Source organism: Ambystoma mexicanum, chromosome 3q (genome assembly GCF_040938575.1).
Source record: "Ambystoma mexicanum isolate Mex_15411 chromosome 3q, UKY_AmexF1_1, whole genome shotgun sequence".
Classification (NCBI taxonomy): domain Eukaryota; kingdom Metazoa; phylum Chordata; class Amphibia; order Caudata; family Ambystomatidae; genus Ambystoma; species Ambystoma mexicanum.
In genome coordinates this window covers 138463498-138486371 of record NC_090926.1, presented here as the reverse complement: position 1 = coordinate 138486371, position 22874 = coordinate 138463498, and the positions used below count along the sequence as shown (strand labels likewise).

General features: G+C 44.5%; 1 protein-coding gene across 2 annotated transcripts in view; it reads left to right on the top strand.

The window, feature by feature from the left end:
- ESPL1 (extra spindle pole bodies like 1, separase) overlaps positions 1–22874 on the top strand; it is a 1025090-nt gene that overhangs the window by 14190 nt on the left and 988026 nt on the right. For both annotated transcript variants that reach the window (XM_069653328.1, XM_069653326.1), the window contains exons 2-3: positions 15353–15447; positions 15862–16941. In XM_069653328.1, the coding sequence (XP_069509429.1) occupies positions 15367–15447; positions 15862–16941 (1161 nt within the window). In that variant the 5' untranslated portion in view covers positions 15353–15366. The remainder of the gene's footprint in view (positions 1–15352; positions 15448–15861; positions 16942–22874) is intronic.

Below are 22874 nucleotides of genomic sequence, written 5' to 3'. Positions count from 1 at the left end.
GGAGCCTATTCATGAAGACAAAAGAAAGTACACGCCTTCTTTTGCCGTGATGACTGGTCATCACGGCAAAAGTGTGTGCTTTTTTTTTCTTTTTTTTTTTTTTGTTGTTATCCTAAATAGGCTTCTAATGCGAGCCTGAGGCCTGACAAAGCCCCGGCCCCTGTCACACGAAGCATGTGTGGCAGGGGCCGTGGATCGGGCTTTTGCTCGTTGATGAAGCAACAGCCCGATCCTTTTTTTTTTTTTTTAATGGATCCTGATCTCTATTTTCAAGCTATGTATGCATGGCCCCCTAGGCATGTGTCTGCCGCCCACCAGAGGGCCGCGCCCCACAGTTTGAATAACGCTGCTATAGACCCTACTAAGCTCCATGTGCAGCTCACCCTCCACCCGCCCCCCCCCCCCCGTCTACAAGTTGCCACACGCACCTACCAGGTAGAGGCTACATGCTGCAGCAACTCATGTGTGGCCTCTTCTTGCCCAGCTCACCAATGCCCATCCAAAATGAATTTCTGCTGTTGCCTCGAATTCTGTGTGCTGCCTCCTCATGCCCAGCCCCTGAAAGCCAATCAAATATGTATTTCTGCTGCATCAAACACTGTAGGTGTGTTGCCTCCTCCTGCCCAGCCCTCTAATACCATCAGAAATGTACTGCTGCTACTCATTCAAACACGATGTGTACCGTCTCCTCCTGCCCAGCCCTCCGCCTATAGAGTACAACGGAAACTCCACAATAGGCCCACCTCTGAAGCCTCCCCTGCCTTAACCTAGCCTTGATCAAGGCGTGCTCTCTACCCGCCCATCCATGATCTCCTGACTGCCAACAACCTTGATGCACAAGCAGTCGGAAACCTGGCTGAACTCTGCCTCAGGACCAACCCTCTCCCTTGCTATCGCTACTGGCTACACTGGCCTCAGGAGTGATAGATCAATGCCAGAGGAGGCAGCGTCGCCTTCATTACCAAGGATCAGCTGATCGTCAGATAAAGCCAATCCACACTCAACAATTGTGACATCCTCTCTATCAAACTATCCACATCCCCCACAAATACCATCCTTGCACATATTGCCCTCCTGGCCCTGTCCTCTCATTTGAAGAGGACCTACTCCTCATCCTAGGTGACAACGAAGTGCTACTACTTGGTGATCTTAACCTTGGCTTCAACGACCATTCTGATTTTCCAGCCTACTCCCTAACCAATGCCCTCACAGCACTTTGCTTTGTACAACACATTTGCAACTCTAAACGCAGCAAAAGGCAATCTCTTGACTGGATATCTGACAACTGCCATATCTCCTCAAAGCCAACTCACCTTGTCCGTGGTCCAACCATCATATCGTCTCATTCTCGCTTCGCTATGTCCACCTGCCAAACTCCTCAGTACATCGCTCCTGCCTTCCCTAGCTCGTTGCTCTAAGAAACTCACTAAAGAATACCTCTTCCCCTTGTCTCGATGCCCTTAATCTTGACTATTTTGATTCTACCGACCCCATGCACCTAGCAGACATTTACTCTAAAACTGACTAATTCCGTTGATTTCATTGCCTCGTTGGTACCAAAAAAAAAAGCCATACCATGGTTGACTCTTAACTCCTGGTATACCCCTAATCTAGCTTTGCCTCAACCGAAAAAAGACCTGCCGAAACTTGCTGGAATAACAACCCCACAGAAGACCCCAAACTCCAGCTCTCAAATCTATCCCAACAATACAAGAAAGCCATTATCCAAGCTAAAGCCAGCACCTTCAACGCCAGAATTGATAAAAGCCAACTCTACCTCAAAAGAACTCTTCGCAATTCTTGGTGAACTCGAAGCCCCTATCCCCAAACTTCCACCCTAGCCAAAGATGCTGCCTGGTGCAATAACATCCAGGAGGCCTTGCTGCTAAAAATTGACAGGCTACAAAAGAAAGTCTCCACCAGACAAACGAGCCCGCCCATCTGCACAGGCTCTCCATGCCCCATCCTAAACAAGCCTGGAGTCCCCCTGTTCACCTTCAACAAAATTGCCACACAGGAATAGCTGCGTGTTCTCCTAAGCCTCACGCTGTAGGCGGTGTCTTCCCAGCCCCCTTGATCAAAGACTGTACTGAAACATCGGCTCCTTTCTTCACGGTTTTCATGAACGCCTCTTTCACTTCCCTGCAGGTGCCAGCCTGCCTAGAGGAAGCTTGGATCTCCAGCTTCTTTGGTGGGGGATGGGGGGAACCCACTTGATCCAACCTCTCCCAAAAACTAGCGGCTCATTACGGTTCCCTTACTCCTCAAAATTCTCGACATATCGGCCTACATCCAAATTCAACATCACCTTGAGTCTAATCAAATCCTTGGCATGCGCCACTCTGGTTTCCGTCCTGGACATGGCATGGAATCGGCGCTCCTAGACCAGAAAATCCAGATGGAAGAGATCAGAGACGAGGGAAAGCTAGTCGTATTCCTCGATCTGTCTGCAGCCTTCGACCTGGTCGATCATAAGATTCTATGCCAACATCTGACTCTCTCCTCTGGCTCCCAGTGGCTGCAAGGATCACGTTCAAGACCCTTTGCATTGTCCACAAGGCCTTCTGGGGCCTGGGTTCAAAATATCTCCAGCTTTCTCTTCTGAAGTATCTTCCTACTTGAGCACTTTGCTCCTCCCAACTCGTTGAGGGTCAGATGCTTTTCCAAGCAACGAGTTGGGGGCAGATCCCTTTCTTTGGCAGGCGCCTCCCTGCCTCTGAAACATGAGCAGAACCATCTCCGGTTCCGGAAGCAGCTCGAGACTTTATTTTTTGCTTCTGCCTTCTCTCTTCCGCTACCTTGCTGATCTCACATCTGATATTGCACATGTCCCTGCCCTCCCAGTTGCACACCTGCACTGCCTCCTGGCAACCCTGCACTTGGGGCTATATCTGCAACCCTACAACCCCCTTAATTGCACCCCCCACCTTTGGTCCCCTGTGATGCCTGCTGTTCTGCCCCCTCCCCCTTTGGTCCCCTGTGATGCGTGCCCTCCTCTTGCCTCTCCTTGTCCTTCGACCCCCCCCCCCCCACTTGCTGTCCAGCTCTCTTCTGCCATCCACCCCCCCCCCCAACATCTGTTCACTGCAGGAGTTCTTGACTCATTATATCATTCTAGTTTTTCACCATCTCTGACCTGTTGCTAATGCTTGGATTTGACTCTATGGACACATTGGCCCTCATTAAGAGTACGGCGGTAGGGGGTTAACGGCACCGGTAAGGATGCCGGTGCCATTAACCCCCTACCGCTGCATTCTGAGGTCCTTAGTGGCTCCCACTAAGGCCGGCTGGTTTTACCAGCCGCCCTTAGCCGGAGCCGCTAAGGGACCAGGGAGCCAATAACAGGCCCGCTATTTGCGGGCCCGTTAGGGCTCAATGGGAATGGGGAAGGAGCTATCGGGGCTCAAATGGGAATGGTTTTCAGAATGGGGACTTACCAGGTCCTCCAAGGTTGGAATGACCCGGTAAGTCCCCATTCCGACTACCCGGACCCAGACACGGGTTTGGAGGCAGCCATGGCGCTAATGGCACCACCTCCAAACTCGTAATGAGGCCCATTGACTTTGTTCCTTCACCAACTCTCAGGACCTCCCTGGATCCTGTACTCTGATTGGCCCTAATCGTGCTTTGTCCATCGGCTTCTGGAATCCTTGCCTACATTTTTTGTTCCTTGCAACAGTAAGTTTCATTGACCTCTGCAACTGCATTTCGCTCTCCCCTCTGCTTCTTTTTTCCTATCACTGTTTTATGTTCTCTACTCCACACCCTTCCTCTCTCCGCCCTTTTTTCTTTGCACTTTATCAGAATTGTCCTTGGACCCAGTACGATGGCAACAATTGTTCCCCCCTGCCCTCCCATCCCCATACTTGTTGTTCTCCGTCTCGTACCCCATCCAGCACTATCTGAAATGTCGTCGGGCCTAGTACCATAGTTGCTTGTTTTGTTCCTCTCCCTACTTCTCCTCCCCTCCTGTAATATTCCGGCTCTACCAGAAATGTCATCTGGCCTAGTACAGTAGACGCCTGTCTGTTTCCCACTTCCTATCTGTCGTAGCTCTTGCACGATCTGAAATGTCGCAATAGTTTTTGCATTCTTGTTGTTCATGGCCTGTAAGAAAGTCACTGTTTTTTCCCTTGCCTTGAAGCACTTGAAACACATTGTGTATAGGCTCTATCTGTCATACATCATATAGTCATTTCCTCAGCCTCCTTCACTACAGAAGCAGCCTCTTGGATTGCCTCCTTTCTCGAAGGCAGAGTTATGAAAGTCTTTGCAGAAAATGCTTGCTGAAAGCCCTCCCCCCCCCCCCCCCCATTAACTGCGGGGTGCCATAAGGATCTTGCGTGTCCCCCTACGCTTTACATCTTCACAAAGCCACTCAATTGCCTGGACTCCCTTGGCATCGCCTACACAAACTATGCTAAGGACGCACAAATCCTCCTTCCCCTATCTGGATCCTACCACGATGATGCTGCCACACTAAACTCCACCTATGCCACTAGACAAGCTTTGATGGCTACCACTCTGCCTCAAATTCTCATAGGCTCCACTGAAGCAACTGGCCCCCTTTACCCCCCCTGTACTCTGCCTTCAACATTGATGGCTCAGTTATCCCAGTCTCTGCATCCATGAAAACCCTAGGAGTTTACGATGGCCCAACCCTATCCCTCACCTGCCAAGTCAACGCCATCTCTTCAGCGGCAGCCTAGTCTACTAAACTCATCAATGCTGCCAGACCCTTCCTTACTAACAACTGCCTGACCATAGCCCGCTCAGTGGTGGGAGCCATGTTGGACTACTGCAACGCTCTATTCTAGGCACCTCTTCTCAACATCTAAAGAAACTCCACACTATACAAAACCATGTTCTTTGTACGGCCCTTAACATTCCCCGCTCAGAGCATACCTCCACTGCCAGCAGAAAGATCCACAGGCTCCCCATTAAATCGCCTTCAAGACTCTGGCCATTGCCCATGAATGCATTTCCTTGTCAGCCCCACCATACTTGTTGCATGCAATCACCACGTCCCAACTTGTTAGGCCCACCAGAACACCCTACACTCATAGGCTTGTGCAACCTAAATTCAAACACGTGAAAGCAGGAGGCACAAGCTTCCCAGTCATTGCTGCCAAGCAGTGGAACGCCCTCAGAGCTGAAGGGTCCTTCTGGGCCTTCGCAAAGCACTCAAAACCTGGTTGTTAATCTATTCTGCTCATGTAAACCAAACTGTAACCTGCCTGAGACCTCTTGAACGTTGTCTGCGGCTGGTTCCTCTAACTCTATGCCTTCTCGTCTTCGGGCCCCATGTAACTGGCTCAACAGCGCCCTGATAAGGATCTCTGTGTGTTTAACAAATGAAATAAATATGATTGTGAGGCTTCTGTGGGGGATTGAGAGTTAGTGGAATAATCGAATTGGGGTTGTTTTTACAGCGGCAGAAAAACCACGACGGAAATTACAGAATGAGAAATTAACGTAATGCAAAATTGTTCGTACGTTTCCCATTCGGTCATTCAAGGTAAAACAACCCCAAATCTAAAGAATCCCTAACTCCCCCATCCCCCTTTCCTTCAATCTCGCTGGTCCCTGCAATGCCAGTTCCCTTTCACTTCCGTGATCGGGAACCAGCGCTGTGTGTTTTTTTTGGGTCAGCTGCACGGGTGTACCCTGCAGCCCCTACTCACTATACTGTTAAAAAGAAATTACCTGCACCACGAAGTAGATATTACAAAATGTCCTACGAACATTTAGTCATTAGGACATTTAGTAGTATCTATTTTCGTTAATTTGGTGGTGTAGGTCATTTGGATTTAGTCATTTTGAACGAATCTGAGTAATCCTCGGAATAGTTGTAGAAGGAAGAAGAATTTCTTGGAGATTGCGCTGACTTGCGGTCCCAGTTCCGTTGTCGTTGAGTAATCCTAGGTTGTTTACTACATAGGTAGTCTCTGGTTGCGTTCCCATGCTGGCTGGCCAGTACAGTTGTGGGTTCCCTCCAGTCAAATCCTACGGGCGAGACCATGATTTCCGTTTTTGCCGGTTTCAGTTTGAGGTTGTTCTTTGTCATCTAGTTGTACATGTCTGGGGCAGTTGAGTATTTTTTTTGTTTTTTTTTTTGTTTTGTTCCTGTGTTGTATGTTTTCACAATCGTTGTTTCGTCTGTGTAATTAGTCTGTTGGATCGAATGATTTTCACCAGTGGGCACATGTAGAGGGGAGAGGCTGGAACCCTGTGGGACTCTGCGGAATATATTATTGGTGTTTGAGGTGAACGATGTTCATTCGGTTCGTTAGGAATGAGGTAAGCCACTTTATTGGGAAATTCCTGTATGCCACATCTTTAGTGGTGTGTGGCTGATTGTGTCAAAAGCCGCTGATATGTCCAATAAAATGAGGGCTGATTGGTCGTCTGCGTTTATTTTCAGGTCGATCGGTCGTCCCATATCGATCGAAGTGTTGATTCTGTTCTCTCATCGGTCTGAAGCCAAGTTGGGATTATTCTGTTTGTTTCGATGTGTTTAAGAAGAATTTTGTAGATGTGGTTCGCCAGGATCTTCGCTGGGTAGAGTAGCTTGCATATCTGTCTGTAGTTGCTTGGGTCTTCTCTGCTTTCTGATTCCTTTTTTAATCCGTGGCTTGATGTATGCTGATTTAGGACGGTACTATTACTCTTTAATTAGGTTCCGGAAGCTTGTCGCTGGGGTTCTGTGGGTGAGGATTCCTTTGCAGATGTCCAGGGGACAGGGGTCCCTTGGAGATCCTGCAAGGTTGGTGTCATTGATCAGTGTGGTGAAGTTTCCTCTGTGATTGGTTCTAGGCAAATGAGTTTTGCTGTAATCTGTTTATTCTGTGGTCCGGTGGTCGCGGTTGTATTTTCCCCGGCTAGGTTGATGGTCTTCTGTATTGTCTATTTTTGCTCTTAGATGGTTGGTGATGTTGTCACAAAGTGTTTGTGTAGGAGTGATGGAATTTTTGCAGGAAGAGTTTTTTTTCCTGTGGATTGTCTTCTATTCTTGTGGTATTGTTTTTTTACTTTGAGGACTGTTGCTTTGTATAGTTCGAGTTGTCTGTATTTTGTCTGGTGTAGTCTCACCATTTTGTTAGAATTTTGCGGTTGGTTTTTTCCAGTTCTTCTGTGAACCAGTATGCCGCCAGTTTTTCTGGGTGTTGCCTTGAATGTTTTTGCTAGTGCTAATTGGTCAATGGCCTTAGTGATCCAATTGGGTGTCTTGTGTAGTATTTTTTTTTTTTTTTTTTTTTTTTTTTATCAGGGGGATCTTTCACTTAGGGCGGTTGCGTCTAGAAGGCTTGTTAGGACCTTTGGGTCCAATTTCTGTTCTTGCTGGTATGGATCAGGCCCTTCCCGGCCGGTAGGCGGGTTTGGGGCGTGATGTAGAATGGTATCCAGTAGTGGTCACTCTACACCATTGGTTTAGGTGGCGTGGATGCGCATAGTCCTTCCCTGCAGAAAATTGCATTCAGGGTGTGTCTGGCATCGTGGCTGGATCCATTTACTTTAACTGCAAGGTTTCCAGGAGTGCGCAGAGTGTGTTTGCTGTGTACTAGTTTTCTTTTCGAATCGTATGTTAATCTCCTAGTATGACTAGGTTGTCATGGTGGGTTGATGGCATAGCTGCCTCGTCGGCTAGTTTGGTTGCAAAGTTGGTTGTAAGAAGGTGGCCTGTAGATCAGGAGGAATACTATGTTGGATTAGTTGTTGTTCTGTCTTGAGGGATTCATAGTCTTCCGCATTGGCTGTGATGATTCGAGATGCTCTGATGTGTTGTTAATTGCAATTCGGCCTCTTCGGGTTTCTCTGTTGGTGTATTAACTTATAATTCGGTATTGCTTCGTTCGCAATGTCTTTATAGTTGTCGGAAAGCCAGGTTTCTGTAAGGAAGAGCACGTCTATGCCTCCTTCGCTTAGGTCATGGATTTCTATTTTGCTATGGATATAACGTTGAGGAGACTGCGGTGTAGTTTGCTTGATTTCCCTTTCGGGTTGTTGGTATTGTCGTTCTGACCGATGTGGTGTTGGTTGTGTTTCTGTTCCAGGTGGTTTTTTCCTGAGTTTATTCGGTTGGGTGGTTCTTCGTCTCCGTTGAAGACCGATGGGTTTATGGTGGGATTGGTTGGTTCCGGGTGGTAAATAGGGTAGCTACCGCTCTGTTGTTCCAGTCTTGGTGATGTATGATTAGGGGGTGTAGAGTGTGATAACAACTTGTCCCTTGTTCTGGTTGGGGTATTGGCCATGGTGGAGACCAGGTTGGGATGGTTTATTTGTTGTTTTGTTCAGTTTGGTGTCCTGGTTGGGTCTGTATTTGTGATGCTTGTTGGCAAGCCGTTTGTGTACCACGTTGTCGCATGTGGACAGGTAGGGAGCAATGTAGTCTAACTTTGCTCTGTTATTTGTATGTCTCCTTGGGCCATCTAGAATATTTTCTTTCGGTGGGGTTGTGGGATCATGCTGGTCGGTGCCTTCCTGAGTGGTTTGGGTTTTCTTACTGTTTTTGTTGTCTGTTCTGACTTCTTTGATTTCTTGTGTCAAGGTATGATGTGTGGGTTGTGTTCCATGAGTGGGCGTCCTTTCGATTTGTGTTTTTCCTGGTGTTTGGATTTAGTCTTTGCTTTTTGTGGTTTGTGGTTGGTTTGCTTGTATTTGGTAGGTTGTGGGTAGTTGAGACCTCGGTTGATGAGACTTTGTGGTTCCGTTTGTTTATTGCTGCTTTCTTTTTTGTACCCTGTGTTAAAAAAAAAAAAAAGTTTAATCCTGAAGGTCCTTTTTGTTGTTGGGATTATGCGCAAAGCAAACATGAATAGATGTGAATACTGGCATATATTGGTGCAGTCAGCATGGAAATGTATTTATTGTGAGGGTGCAGGTGCCTGTGCCTGTTTTTGACTGGGATGGCAAAGGATTCTCGCCTGGGGGTGCATGTTATTTTTAGGCCTGTGGCTTCTGCTTTGGCCCAATATAGTCTCACCCTTTACCCTTGCCACATTTGGGGTCATTCAGCACAAGTGCAACTAAGCAAAAGCAGAATGACAATCTGTATTCCGCAAATCATCATGCAAACTCTGTAATCACTAAGTCATCAGCAAATCATTAATAGCATCGCCATGAAACATGTTTGCGCTTGTAGTAATCAGCAGGTCATCCCCTTTAGGGACAAACATGTTAATGCTCTTGAGGTAATCTGCAGGTCATCCCAGAATCCTCCCCACATGCGCTTATCTCTTGAAGTGATCAGCAAGTCTTCATAAACTCCTCAGGAACAACGCTTTCTAAAATAGGGATGATGTTGGCATATTCATTAAGTCATCCTAATCTCGTCCCCAAATCATTACTCGCCATTCTGAGACATTTGCTGATGACTTGACCAGCGTGATGTCTGATGTGGGAATAACTTCTAGTGTAGTTCGATGATCATCAGATGACTCCAGTATGGTCTCTTAAGTCATCCTTTTAGAACAGGGCAGTTGGGAAGAAGAGTATAATAGTCTGGTTGGTAGGGCAATTTGCAAGCAAGTTTGTCTAGTGGTGGGAGTATCTCTTCATAAGCGCACTTTGGTGGACGCTTTAAACATTTTACACACAGTATCATATTTGACTTGTTTCACTTAAGACCTATGATGTAAGAAACTAAAGTCTGCCCCAGAAGATTTAAACTGGGTAGATGTTTAGGAGAAGTGCTCCGTATAAGATTTTGAATTGGGAGTATTTTACTACCTATTTGTTGGCAGTAAAAGGATGTTTATGGAGTAAAGTATGTTCCATTCCAAATAGGAGTATTTTAGACGTGAGTACAAATGTTTTAACTGTAAAACAAGTATTTTTGTAATAAATAATTATTTACACCTACATCAAAAGATGCTTTTTTCCTTAGTGAGTCGTTCCTTCCTGTGGCACAATGTGCTACTCTTCCAAACACAGAGGTGGGGGGGGGGGGGGATTTTTTGTGTGTGTAAGCAGGATAGGCACCTTTATGTGTGCGTTTCCTACTTTGTATTGGAATTATTTTTTCTCCGTTTTATTTTTGGGGCGTAGTTGCCTATTTTTAGGTGGTATAAGTTGCTGATGCACCCCTTATCTGTAGGGCTGGTTGGGAGAGCACTATGACTTCCATGCGTGTCACACCTCTCACACTGATTTCAACCCAAGTTCTTTTGGTTGCTATGCAGCCAAGCGGCATATCAAACTGAAGTCGCCTTCTCCCCCTACATCATGGCCCTGTTTATTCAAGGAATAAAGTACCAGAACTGTCAGACTTCCAATAATCCATTTTATTTCTTCTTACTTTGCAGCAGTTACTGCAGTGTGACTGGTTTCAACGGCTGCCCCAGGAATTAATTTGAATGCATACTCTATGGGCAATAACATTTTTTTATGATCTATTATCATTCACCAATATCCATTGATTGGTTGCTTCTGTTAACTGCACAATACAGTAACCGGATTGTATTCAGTTATCTTGTAGGAGACTATAGTTTATGTAATGGCAGTGTCTTCCATTCACATGGGTTTAATGGGCTTTTTCCTAATGGAATAATGTTCTGCTGCATGTACAGAAGAGCCACACTCTGCATAATTAGCGATTTTTGTTTTCATGCCTGTTGCCCATTCATGTTCGATGTGTGTATTTTAAATGTTCATCCTTCAGCCCCCACAATTGGTGTTTAACCCCAAAAAGTATGCTTTGAAGCATGACAGTTTTTGCAAGAATGTTCTTGTTAAGTTATAAAAGTTGTGTTATTCGGGTAGAAAAGATACATTTTTCGTACGTTTCCTCCTTGCAGTCAGTTTAAAAAGTAAGGGCTGGGAACTTCAAATGTACGGTAAGTGTACAAACCTTCTTAAACAATGGCAACATATAAAGTCTCGTTGGTAACCTAAGTATTCCATGGCATCATATATCGTGAGCTGCACATCCATTAAATCCTTGCTAAAATTGGCAACACTTATTAGAAATTGAATCTTTAAAATGTTTCACATTTTTATCTGGCATATGCAAGCATACATGTTCAATCTTCAAATGTTGATTTTCTACCCATCATGGACATCAATATATGTACAATGCATTCCCTAGCCATTAAGTGATTGACAACCAACACAAATGTTCTACCGGAGCAAGGCACGCTCTCTGAACCATAACATTTTATTAAGGTAGAAGGTGTTGTCTTCTGCCAGATTTCTGTTTGTGCATATTCAACAAATATTTGTATGGTTTATCCTTCTCTGACGATTCCAGTTTATTGGGCCAAATGAATAAAAAGGAGCTGGAGTTGGGGAATGACTGGTATGGATGGTCATGTTTTATAAACAGGATGCTCTGTGTATACACTGCAAATGCAAACCCCCATATTCCCTTTTTTGATATAAACCTTCACAAGATAAAGGCCCACGTTTCTATGTTTGGATGAATTGGCCGCCTAACTATTTGAGTATGACCATGGGATCTCGGCTGATTCTGTGTGGAGGGGTTGTTTCTTATGTAGTTGCAATGGGGGAGTGTTTTTCTAACTTGGCTTCAATATTTCTTGGTACCATAGATGCCTCTTCATTGTAACGTGATCTAAAACATTCGTCTGTGTGCACTGGATATGTCTGCATTCAAAGCAAGCTGGTGCTGAAGGCACTGGTTTGACAAATTTGATGCTCTTTAAGAATAGTCTGCAGTGGCTGAGCAACCCCTATGAATCCTGAGCTAAGGGCTTAATTCTGAATGAGGAGCTCAATATTTGGGGTGTTTCAGTTCTACGTGTGACAACATTTCCCTAGTGATTAGAAATTCAGACCAGTGTCCTAATTTGGTGCAGAGATTTCTTGTCTCCTAGCCCGCATCCCTGCCTCTAATATCATAAATGCATGTCTACTGTAGGTCCCTAAGCAGCATCACACAATGCTGTTTGGGTCATATCGGCATAACTTTTGAGGATTAGCCAATTGGAAAGGGGCTATAACCTGTATACATTGGGTATGATATGGCAGAAGTCTGTAATTTTCTGGCTTGGGGTGGATAGTATTTCAGTAATACTGTACTTAGATGCTGACAGAATACATTGGTGTGAGCGTGTAAAATTAAAATAGACGGCAGTTGGTGTGTTCATCGTCTCGCATGACAAGGATTCCTTTTACCATTCCAGGCACATTTACAGCTCTTGGATAGGTAAATTGCCACCCAGCCTGAAAATGATGCAACTCCCAAAGTGTTGCTCTCTTCTGTAGGTAAGTTCCCATTTTAGGCAGAGTATTCCATGTGAGACCAATCACACATGGGATGCTCTGCTCAAAATGGCCACTTAGGTTTTGCATATTTTATGGGTTACACTATGCATGCTTTTGGGCATTTTTGTTTTCGTGAACACTGTTACTCGGCTACTATGTGGACACGCTATAATCATTGGATGAGCTCCAATGGAGACACCTTGGAAGTTAACTGTTTCAGGCTGCCTTGGGTGTTATTTTACCTAGCCAAGAACTGAAGCTGTACCTGGAATGGTAAAAGGCTTGGTCATTGTCTGGATAGTAGTTCAGTAATTCAATCTTTGTATGCTCTGACAGAATACAGACATGCTACTGGGGAAAAATGGGGTTCCGTTGGTCTGCTTGGTGTGATTGCTGCAAAAATGGGGACTTGCTCAGAGATACTAGACATTTTAGGCCATCCTATGCGTATAAGCATTTTTCACAACCAGCTGCTTTTGTAAAAAAAGAGCATCTTGTCTGTCGCGTACTGTAGCTTGACATGCGCTGTTACTATAGTTAGCATTGTAACATTGTTCCCATCATTCTTTAAGCAATTAAACCAGAAATAGTTATGGTTTGAAAACTGGACCATATAGGTATGTCCATAAAAGCTTGGTGGCAACTAGAAAATCCATTCCATAACATTCTAGCACGCAAGTTATTTTAATTCGCAAATGACGCCCAAGTACTCTTAAATTAAAAATGCGCTGTGTAAAATGGTATCCTAACCAACCCAGTGTGTTGGTTTACTAACAGAGCATTGGAACTGTTATTTCACATTTGTGTAGCGCCTAGTACCAACGCTTTGAAGCGCGCTGTGAAGTGGAACGCCCTTTGGAAGACCGTAGACTGTTGAAACATGGTAATAAGAGCATTGCATGTGGATGCTAATTAGAATTAGGTGACTATTCAATTACTACCAGAGATGACTAGTTTAAAACATTATAAAGATCATGCAGGCATTGTTTAAGCGCAAATATTACTGTGTCGGTGACAGCGCGACTGCATTTTTCGTGGTACTTGGACTATTTATAATACCCATTTCCCAGCTTGCACTGCAACCCATAGAATACAGCCATCAACCCCTAGGGCAACTGAGGTCTCTGCTATACTTTATGTGCAGAACACATGCACGCTAAATAACATGCAGTCAAGGCAAAACCACCTGCAAAGCTGCACGCCCACCACTGGCCTTTTGCATACAGGCCCATTTCCCATGTGCAGCAAAACGAGCATCTATTTTGGCAGATGAGGGGGGTGGGTCTGTAAACTCCAGTCAATTACCATAAGCAATAGGTAATGATCATGGTAGGCCAGGAACCTTTTGTTTAGAGAGGGCTACTTTAAATTTGCAGTCTCCCATTTTGCCTCACTTAGCATGCTGGTTGTCTGGCTGAGAGAGGCCCCACTCTGCAAACAGAAGTCTGACGGCAGCCCCAATCCAGCTGCGGGTGATCCCGACAGCCCCTCCATTTTAGGAGGGGTATTGCCTTTTTGTTTTCAGTTGCATAGGGCCTTCTCTATTCTGATGGGGTTTGACCACTGTATTGTGCCCTCCCTTGTGCTGGTGGGAGGCTGAAAGTTACATTTTTAAAGGCACCCACTCTTGGAATACTTGCTCTCCTCGTGCCTTATGACCTATATTGGAGGCTTGACTAACTTAGTTACTTTTTGTGGCCTGCTTGAGGGTCACTCTGGTTGCCCTTTGTAGTGAAGGAGGGCATAGGCTTTGTGTTTGTCTACTAATCATTGTAGTAGGATGTCTGTGGTGGAGAAAAGGATGAATCTGCGGGTTACTCCAGTGTCAGTCTTTTTCCAGTCCTGCTTTGCTGAGCAGGCGCAGTGAATATGGCTTTACATCACCTTATTTCATCTCTTGTCCATTCAACTAGTTTGTGAGTGGTATATGGTACTGCTGCGGTTGTTCTATGCCATTGGAGACCAAGTTCTTTCTCATTTCCTTTTACTTTAATAGAACAACATTATCAAGTGTCTAAAATATCTCTACCATGCTCGGATGCTTTGCTGGGTGGCCTGCTGGAAATTCTGCCCTCTAGGGCATGGCAAAAAAAACATTGTCCGGCATTGGTTGGAGAAGAAGCTAGAATCCTTGGTCATTTCGCCCAGAGGTCTGCCTTGCTGTCTTCCTGAAGGCCAAACTCTCACACAAGTGCAAATCCTCCCTCCACAGCCACCAACGGATGCAAACTCAGGTTTTGACATGGCACCAGGCCTTTGGTATCTTTGATGCTGCAAACCAGCAGGGGATTCTTCATGATGAAACTGGGCAGAAAAGATGGAGGAAGGGGTAGTGATTCCTCAAATACGCCACTCCTTGATGTAACAAAAGGGGGCAGGGAGGTGCCATGGCTGCAGGATGGGGTAGAGCAGTGTTGGCAGTGGCAAACTGGGTTTATGGGGACAGAGGATGTGATGGGATTTCCAAGAAGTCTGCAATCTCACTGTAGTCTGCATCTGTGTAGTCTGTTGCCCCATTCTTGTTAAGGATATTAGGCTTCCCTTACTTGTGCCACAGCTTATATCCTAAAATTTTCTTTGTAGACTTCAGAAGATATTTTAATTGGCTAATTTTGGTTTCTGTGTAGACCAGTCATGGTGAGAGGAGGGGGCGCTAGAGATGAGTACTATGGATGACAAATTGATGTTTACAAGTTAACCTTTAGTGTTTAAAGAGGTAGTTCTCTATAGGAGAAGTAAAGAAGCTGGGCCAACTTGGAACTTGCCATTTTAGTTGCTTTTGAAGCCGAATTAACGCGCACCTGTCTAAACTCTCAACAGGTTAATTTTGAAAACCTTATGTCCATATGCTTTCACAAAACACTGCATTCGTCTGGACTTAAGGAGGCCATTTATGCAGCGGTATAGTGGGCAGACACTGTAGATGCCACACGGGTATTAATTTAATGGATGTATGTACCCTTACTCCAGCCTCTTTTAGTCAACCAGGAGAATGTATGCCTAATGCCTGAAGCTGAACATAGTTGAGTGGCAAAGCTCACCCTCGATCTAGATGTTGTGAACTTTGCATTGGTTTAGGTGACCAGATTCTTTAGGTTTAATTGTTTTGTGTTTTTGTGCTTCACAGTTCAGGTGTTGATAATGAAGACCCTGAAAGCAGTTGACTTTGAGAAGCGATTGAGTTCTTTGGAAGAGGTTGAAAAGTTACAGTCTGAGTTAAAGGTAAGGACTGGAAATGTACGTTTTTGTCAAGTTAAAAGGTCACACAAATGGAATTCCTTAAAAATGGCTAAATAGAAAAATCTCGATTAGCAAATATAAATATTGCATGCACTTGTGATTGGAGTAGTCTACGTAGATCAAAACTTGAGAAACTTAAATGTGAATGTTTGAAATCATTGTAATGGCATGTTTAGTCAGTCCACTCTGATGTTCCAACCGCCAAATTAAAGTGGACTAGCTTTAGTGATGTGCCTCTTAAATCGTTTTTCCAAACGTGATATGTTCGGCCAAAATCTTCCAGTCTGTTGCATCATCACAAGTTTTGCTTGGCACCAGAATGATCTTTATTTAATGGAGGGAGAAGAACTCTTGCTTTGCTTGGTATGATCTAATAACCTTATTTTAAAATTCCAGGCTTTCCAGGTTGGTGAAGAGTCCACCCCAGACCAGCGGTTGGACTACAGAACTGTGTGTGATCGTATCCTCCGTGCCTGCAACCAGAGGCTAGGAGCAAGCAAATCCTGCCATGCCTACTTTCAGAGTCTTCTTGTTCTGGCAGAGGTAGCATGCCGGGGTTATATGGCAGCAGCAGCAGACCAACGTACACCTCTCTATCTGGAGAAAATCCTCTTTCACTTCTTAAAAAATGTGGTTGCACATGGGGCATATGATGGATGCAGCAGGTTTGCTGATGTCCTGTATGACCTGCTTGCCAGCAGCAAGCTATCTGATGAGCATGAGAAAGATTACCTAGCCATCGCCAAGAACTGCTTCACCATACTGTGGAAGGGAGCTGAAGGAGTGACCAAGTCTGGCCAGTGGACTTTGCCAGAAAGCAGGACAGCCCTTTGTATCAGGCTGCATGCGGTACGCTATTTGGTGCTTTTAGAAGTAAAGAAACTTGTTCCGTTGCCTTCTGAGATGTCCTCTTGTGTTTCGCTTGTTACCCGTCATGCTGCAGCTGCTGCAACGATTTATGAAACTCAGAGAAAACCTCTTACAAAAGAAGACATTCTCTTCCTCAGTGACGAGATCCACAATCTGCTTGTCAAATCCCTAGCAGAAGGAGCCAACGGGCCAGATCCTCTGAATCTGCAGCAGGCATCGTGCTTGCTCGAGCTCACTCTTGAAAGATGTCGCAGACTTTGTAAGAATGACTGCTTTATGAAAGCGCTGGAGGCAATCCAGGAATCTCAAGTGTACCTTGAACCTGTTCATGACTCGGCTGCTCTTGATCTCTGCCGATTGGGTGTTGAACTTCAGCAGTCAACCCCAGTGGGTGCTGTACTAAAGAAGGGCCAGGTATTAGTGCAACGGATAATTGAAACCGAGAACAGTCCATGCCAAATCCTTACAGACTGTTCCCAGTTTGTTGTCTCTGCAGTTGACCAGTGTGTGAAGAAAATTGGAAGTGTTGTGTTTGCTCTGCATGATGTTCTTGCCCTTGCACATTTTTTAGAGCTGCACTGCCAACTTCTCCACAAACGGATGCAAGTGAGTAAAATTTCACACCCACCTTTGTCCTATGCTTCTACCTAATGAGTTGGTCTCCATTCCTGTTATGTGTGTGACCTTCATTCATGTGAGGCTCTATAGGCTTGAGCCTGTCCTTGTAACACTGTAGTTGTTGTTCTCTACCACCATAGTTTAACGGAAGGATGCATTTGTTTTTTTGCATCTGTCATTGTTCTGCCCAATTCTGGTTTACTACTCTGATTGCCATGTAACCCTGCTAATGTGTTAATATCTGAACAGTATTGGCCGACTTAATTGGAATGTCGAGGCCGAATCTGGAATAGAATATCTGTCGTCAACATTTCTTTGGCTTCAACGCCATTAAGAAAGACGCCCCTATTCTCTGTTCCATTAACCAACTACATTCGTTTTCCTTCTTTCCTGTCAATGGCAGCCATTAGATATGAGGGAAGTGGGCTAATCAAAAGGATTTCTGTTGAGACTACCTGAAGAAAGCAGGATTTATTCCCACCCATGTATACCTCTTATTTGCAAATAAGGTTACAGTATACAGATAATTTCTTTGTTATTGTACTATTTTCCTTTTTAATGTCAATACTTGTGAAAGGTTTTCCTTTTTATAAAACCATCGCACAATGAAAATTGCAGCATTCCATATAGCTGTGCATAAAATCTAGCGGAACAATTAACTCAATCCGCTATAAAATTGTAGCTACAAAAGCACCTAAATTTGTTTTAAATGAAACAATCACTGTAGGTAGTAAATCAATCCAGATGTAGAAACATTGGTTTAGATATTATCCAAAACATGGAACTAATCCGGCTGCAACAAGATCTACCGGCACCTCTACCTTTGCAATGAACAGTATGAGCATTTCTCTAATGCAGCATGTGACTGATTTTAATGGGACATTAGCAGCGTTTCCCAGATTGGCTGCTGTAGGTCTACTTGGATAGACCAGTTTATGGCAAAAGGTGTTCGAAAAAGACTTCAGGTTTTTATTTATTGCACATTTTCAAGGCCCCTATGCAGCAGAAGGTGTTTCCAGGCACCACAAGACTAAGAGGGAGGGGGAGCATAGGAGAACAATAAGCGGTCCTACTAGGCCTTGTGACATTCGAATCGTGCAAGTGCAGCAAGGAAGTGCAAGGGAGTTCGGGTGCTGGGGGGTCGGGGCTAGGGATAAGCCAGGAAGAATCCTTAGGTGCTGGGAGTGCTAAGGGGAGTCTGAGAAGGTACCGGGCGTTCGTCCGTTGCAGCAGCAGTGAGGGGGTTGGGGGAGTTGGCAGGGAAGGAGGAGGAGAAAAGAAAGGTCTTGAGAAGCTTCTGGAACTGAGATCCGGCTCACGTCTGAGGGGGGCAGGGAGGCCATTCCAGAGGGAGGCTTCTGCCGAGGAAAGATCTGGCAGAGGAAAACCGATTTTTGCGGTGGCAAAGCAGTTTCTGGGAAGGGAGGTCAAAGAAAAAGCGGAGATATTTCGATTTCTTAAGTAGATCATCCAATTTTGTGTTGTTTAGGAAAAGGTGGTGATCATCCAGTCCTGAATCTAAAGCGGGTGTTATGAGAAGCAGATGCCTATCCACTAAGACTAAATGCAATCTGCATACCCTCTGTATATGAGATGATTCGCAGAGTGCTGAGGTTGGTGACAGATTTCAGGCATGTTTTGAACAGCAATTGACGTGGACTCTAGTTAAATATTGTTGTATTTGGGCTTAAGGAGCCCGAACCTTGCCGGTGAGTAATGGAGCACTGTATGACTTTGGTTGGGGCTTATGAGGACTAGAAGCTGCACCATGTGAGGAGTTCAGCTGTGGATCTGGAAGGTTGTTGCCCGTTATGGTGATAACCACTTGGGAGAGTAGTGGTGGGGCCACTGCTTTGCTGAACTTGTGTTTTGGTCATCCTAAATGTGACTGGTAGTATATCTGTTGGCGTCTGCTTATCAAGAAAATGCCATTATCTTCGAATTTTTTAAATTATTTTTTCTGTGCTACTTTTGCCTCAAGCCTTGCTATGGTCGGACTCCTGGAAGTGCATGTGCCACCTGAGGCTGGGAGTATTGTGAATATTTAAACCAGTGGGCAGGAATTATTTTTTTGATATTTTAGGACGTGGTAGCCTTGGGGAAGGCAAAAGGTATCTGTCCTACAGTGGAAGCTGGATTGAGTGCCATCAATAGGATTGGTAACCCCAGGTCTCCTGGGGGCAACCAGACGTGGTCTCCCTCTCACTGTGCTTAGAGAGGCATCAGCTTCACCTCACTGATGATCCCCAACAAGGGTGAAACACGTGTATGGGGTTGCTGGTGGTACTCTCGTTCAGATTGGAATTGCCATTGTATTTCGGTGCTGGACTGCCCCTGGGCAGGACAAAGACTGATATGCAAATGGATATTTCCCATCTGTGAAAGGCACAGTGAGTAAAAGCAGTGGCTGCGAACTCTCAAGTGGTTAATAACCACTGAACAGGTTATCATGTCTGTTCTTGCGAGAGAGGGGCGCCCGCTACCTTTGTACTATCCATCAATATAGTGAGCTGGCAAGGCAGATAATTGATCTGAATTGCATTTGTAAATGCGCCCTTCCCAGAGAATAGATCACATTTTGCTTTTTTATTTTTTTTAAATGCACAGACCTCCAACCAAGATGTGCTTTTGTAACATCACAGATAACATGGATTGTGCCAGTGTTTCTGTGCTATCATTAGAACTCGCTTCAGCCCACTGCAAGTTGGAGCAGCTAACTGAAAGTACAGGATGATATTTCAACAGTTAAAACTGTAGTGCTTTTCTGTGCATGAAGTTGTGATGGATCCTTCAGTATCTTAACCAACGATCTAACATGGTTTAAAGGAAACATTCAGGGAGCATCTTGTGACTCCTGCTTGCTGGTTAAAAAAATAAATACCTAAAGACATTGCTCATATGACCAAGATTGGAAATAAGTATTTCCAGGACCTGAGTGTGAGTAAGGAGGTAGGTGTGGCGATCCAGTGGCTACCTGGCCTGAGGCACCACTTACACGGACTAGGTGAAGGCTGGGCACTTGCACAGCAGCCTTGCATGAAATGCAGGCAGCTACATACAGATTCTGCTTGCGTTCCAAGCCTCTGGATTGGCCAGCTCTCCAACAGGTGCGAATATATAATGTAGGCATAATCGTAGAGCAACGCGAGCTCTGTAGGCTAACTGCAATGTGTGGTATTGCAGTAGATCTGTAGATTTACAGACTGGATCGAACTATTGATCACTCACTACTTTGCATAAACTTTTAGTTTATTCATTATGTGAAAGAAAGTAAGCCGAGTGAATGGTTTAGCATGCAGAAGACTGGGCAAACTAGATGGAATATTGTAGTTTTGCAGTCATTGCATTTTCAGGGACGCTGGTACATTGCAACGGTATGCAGAGTTTGGGTTCAGCTCATGGGTTGCGCACCAGTGTCAGAATTATGCAACCAGCACGTCGCAGAACTAGGGTTTCCATTTAAAGTATTTGGCCATGCGATCATATACATTTTCAAATGCGTTCACTCGTTGATATGAAACTTTCCCTCAAAAAATTGAAATCTAGTTTACACAGATTTAGATACAGCAACTTAAACTTTATTGAAAAACATGGACAATGCATTGTTTTACAGTAGCAATACTGTAATTATGCATTATGTAACCGTACATTTTTAGGAACGGAATTGCAACACACAAGGACACTTAAACACATACTGGTCTTTGCCAGACAGGATATTGGTAGCTTAATACAGGATATTGGTAGCTTAATAAAAGTATCATCCCGATTAGTTCCAGTTTGCAATTATTTGAAAAGGAGAACGTTTCTTGCTTAGCGTCCAACAGAGGCATTTGGCAATTTAAGAGGGGAGGAGATGCAGGGACGTAATTTCACAAATGCCAGGGGTTGCTGAAGTGACACCACATAACCCTTGACCTCTGACATCACAGGAAGTCATTTGACCTCATGGGAAGCAATGGAACATGACCTTTCACCCATTGACAAAACAGCAAGTGGCATCACATAGCATTGTTCCGAAGTACACTATGAAAAATGTTTACGGTATTTCATACAAGAACGGGTCACCATATGTATTTATATCAGTGTGGATAGGCCCATATTACCAAATTACCGTGAATGCAAGCAGACATCCAAGGCCATACTTGCTTGAGTGCTTTATATAGAACAAATATCACCCAACCTGTGTTGGTACTCGGAAGGATGAAAGGCTGAGTTGGCCTTGCTGTCATTCGAGCCTGCAGATCACACATTGCAGCAGCGAGCGCTCAACACACTGAGCTATCATACCAGCTATATTAAAATGAGCAATTACATGTCTGAATGTTCTCAGTCAGAAGGAAAATTACACTCTGTAGTGGATACCATTAAACTGGTAAGTGATATTGAACAGCGGGCCAGTTCATCTGCAGGTTTGGTGCAAAGATGGCCACATGTCAAGCGTGTGTGGATCTACTTTTAGTTTTCAGAGGTTGACAAAATGCATACCATTGGCGGGGTTCATAACTGTGTATTAAAGAACTTACAGTTGACAGATACAATGGTGGAGGGAGCCCTGAGAGTTGGGAGAGCTGCGGGTTCATTGAACAAGGTAATTTAAATAGCTAGCTGAAGTGTCAATTTAATTAGCAAACTTAAAGAATTGCATGGCAAATTGCTATGCAACACTACTCATTTCAAGCCTTGAAATAGGCGCCTTTAATTACAAATCGGGGAATAAAAGAGCACTGTATTGGGGAACTAATGAGTGGTGACTTATCTTCAGCTAATGTTTGATTGGAAATCAATAGAACGAATTATACCACTGGCGAGGGTAGCTGGATTAGGACTGATGGGCATACAATCTGATGCCACAGAAAAATGAAAGATGAGGCTTGAACTACTTGCCCAGGGTAATTAATGGCCTGTTCAGTGTGCTTTTGACAAACATTTGTCAAAGTAATTATCCTTTTGAAGCTGTGACTTGACACTTGTGATGCGGAAAGTCTGCTTTGTTCCTAAAATTATATCCTAATTAAATGGGTGCTTTACATGTTGACAACTGTTCAGTTGTCATGTACAACAGGCTGTTGCGTGACCATGGCTATCCAAGTAGGGAGGGGGATGCGACAAGGCTGTGTGCTGGCCCCCTTCTGTTTAATTTATTTACCAACTTTTTGCAACAGATGCTGTATGATGGAGCAGCTGATGTCACGCAAGTCAGCCACCATAAAATAGTTATCCTCTCGCCTGGTCCTCCAATTCTCTTACTCCTACGTGAGGGAGAGCTGCGAGTTTGTAAACGCGTGAAAATCTGCAGTTCCAGTTTTTGGTAGAACACCTATAGCGCATGGCATCTGTTATTCAATGAAGGAGGAGAAATTATTGAAAATGTTCAAGCCTATGTCTTCCTGGGTGTTCGTTTTTTGATTGAGAAACCGGCCACAAGGATGACTCCGGCCATTCAGGGAATCTTCTTTTGCAAAGTAATTCAAGGAACCGTCCTCTGAAATGATGGTACTGCTTATGAAGCTGAGGTTAAATCTGTTTCTTTGTATGGGATGGGTTTGTGATGATAGCAACACATCACATTCTAGCCTCTAGAAAACTCGGAGCAAATTTCGGAACAAATTTTGTCTGAGTCTATTGGCGCTTCCCCCACGCCTGTGGTACATTGGTTGGCCTTCGAGACATCGAAGACCTAATCAAGATTTCACCAGTTTCACTTTTATGAACCACAGCCAACAAGAAAACAATATTTACTAACTTGACCTTTGTGTAATTTTAAGAATTTCGGTTTGAAAGTTCCATGGCTGCTCTGTGGGTAAGATGTTACACGTGTTGCAGGACTGTTTTTATTATTTACCACTCCCAACTAAAGAAATAAAACATTAAGCAACATCTAAAGCATTTGTTTAAATGCTGGAGAAATATTGAAGTAACTA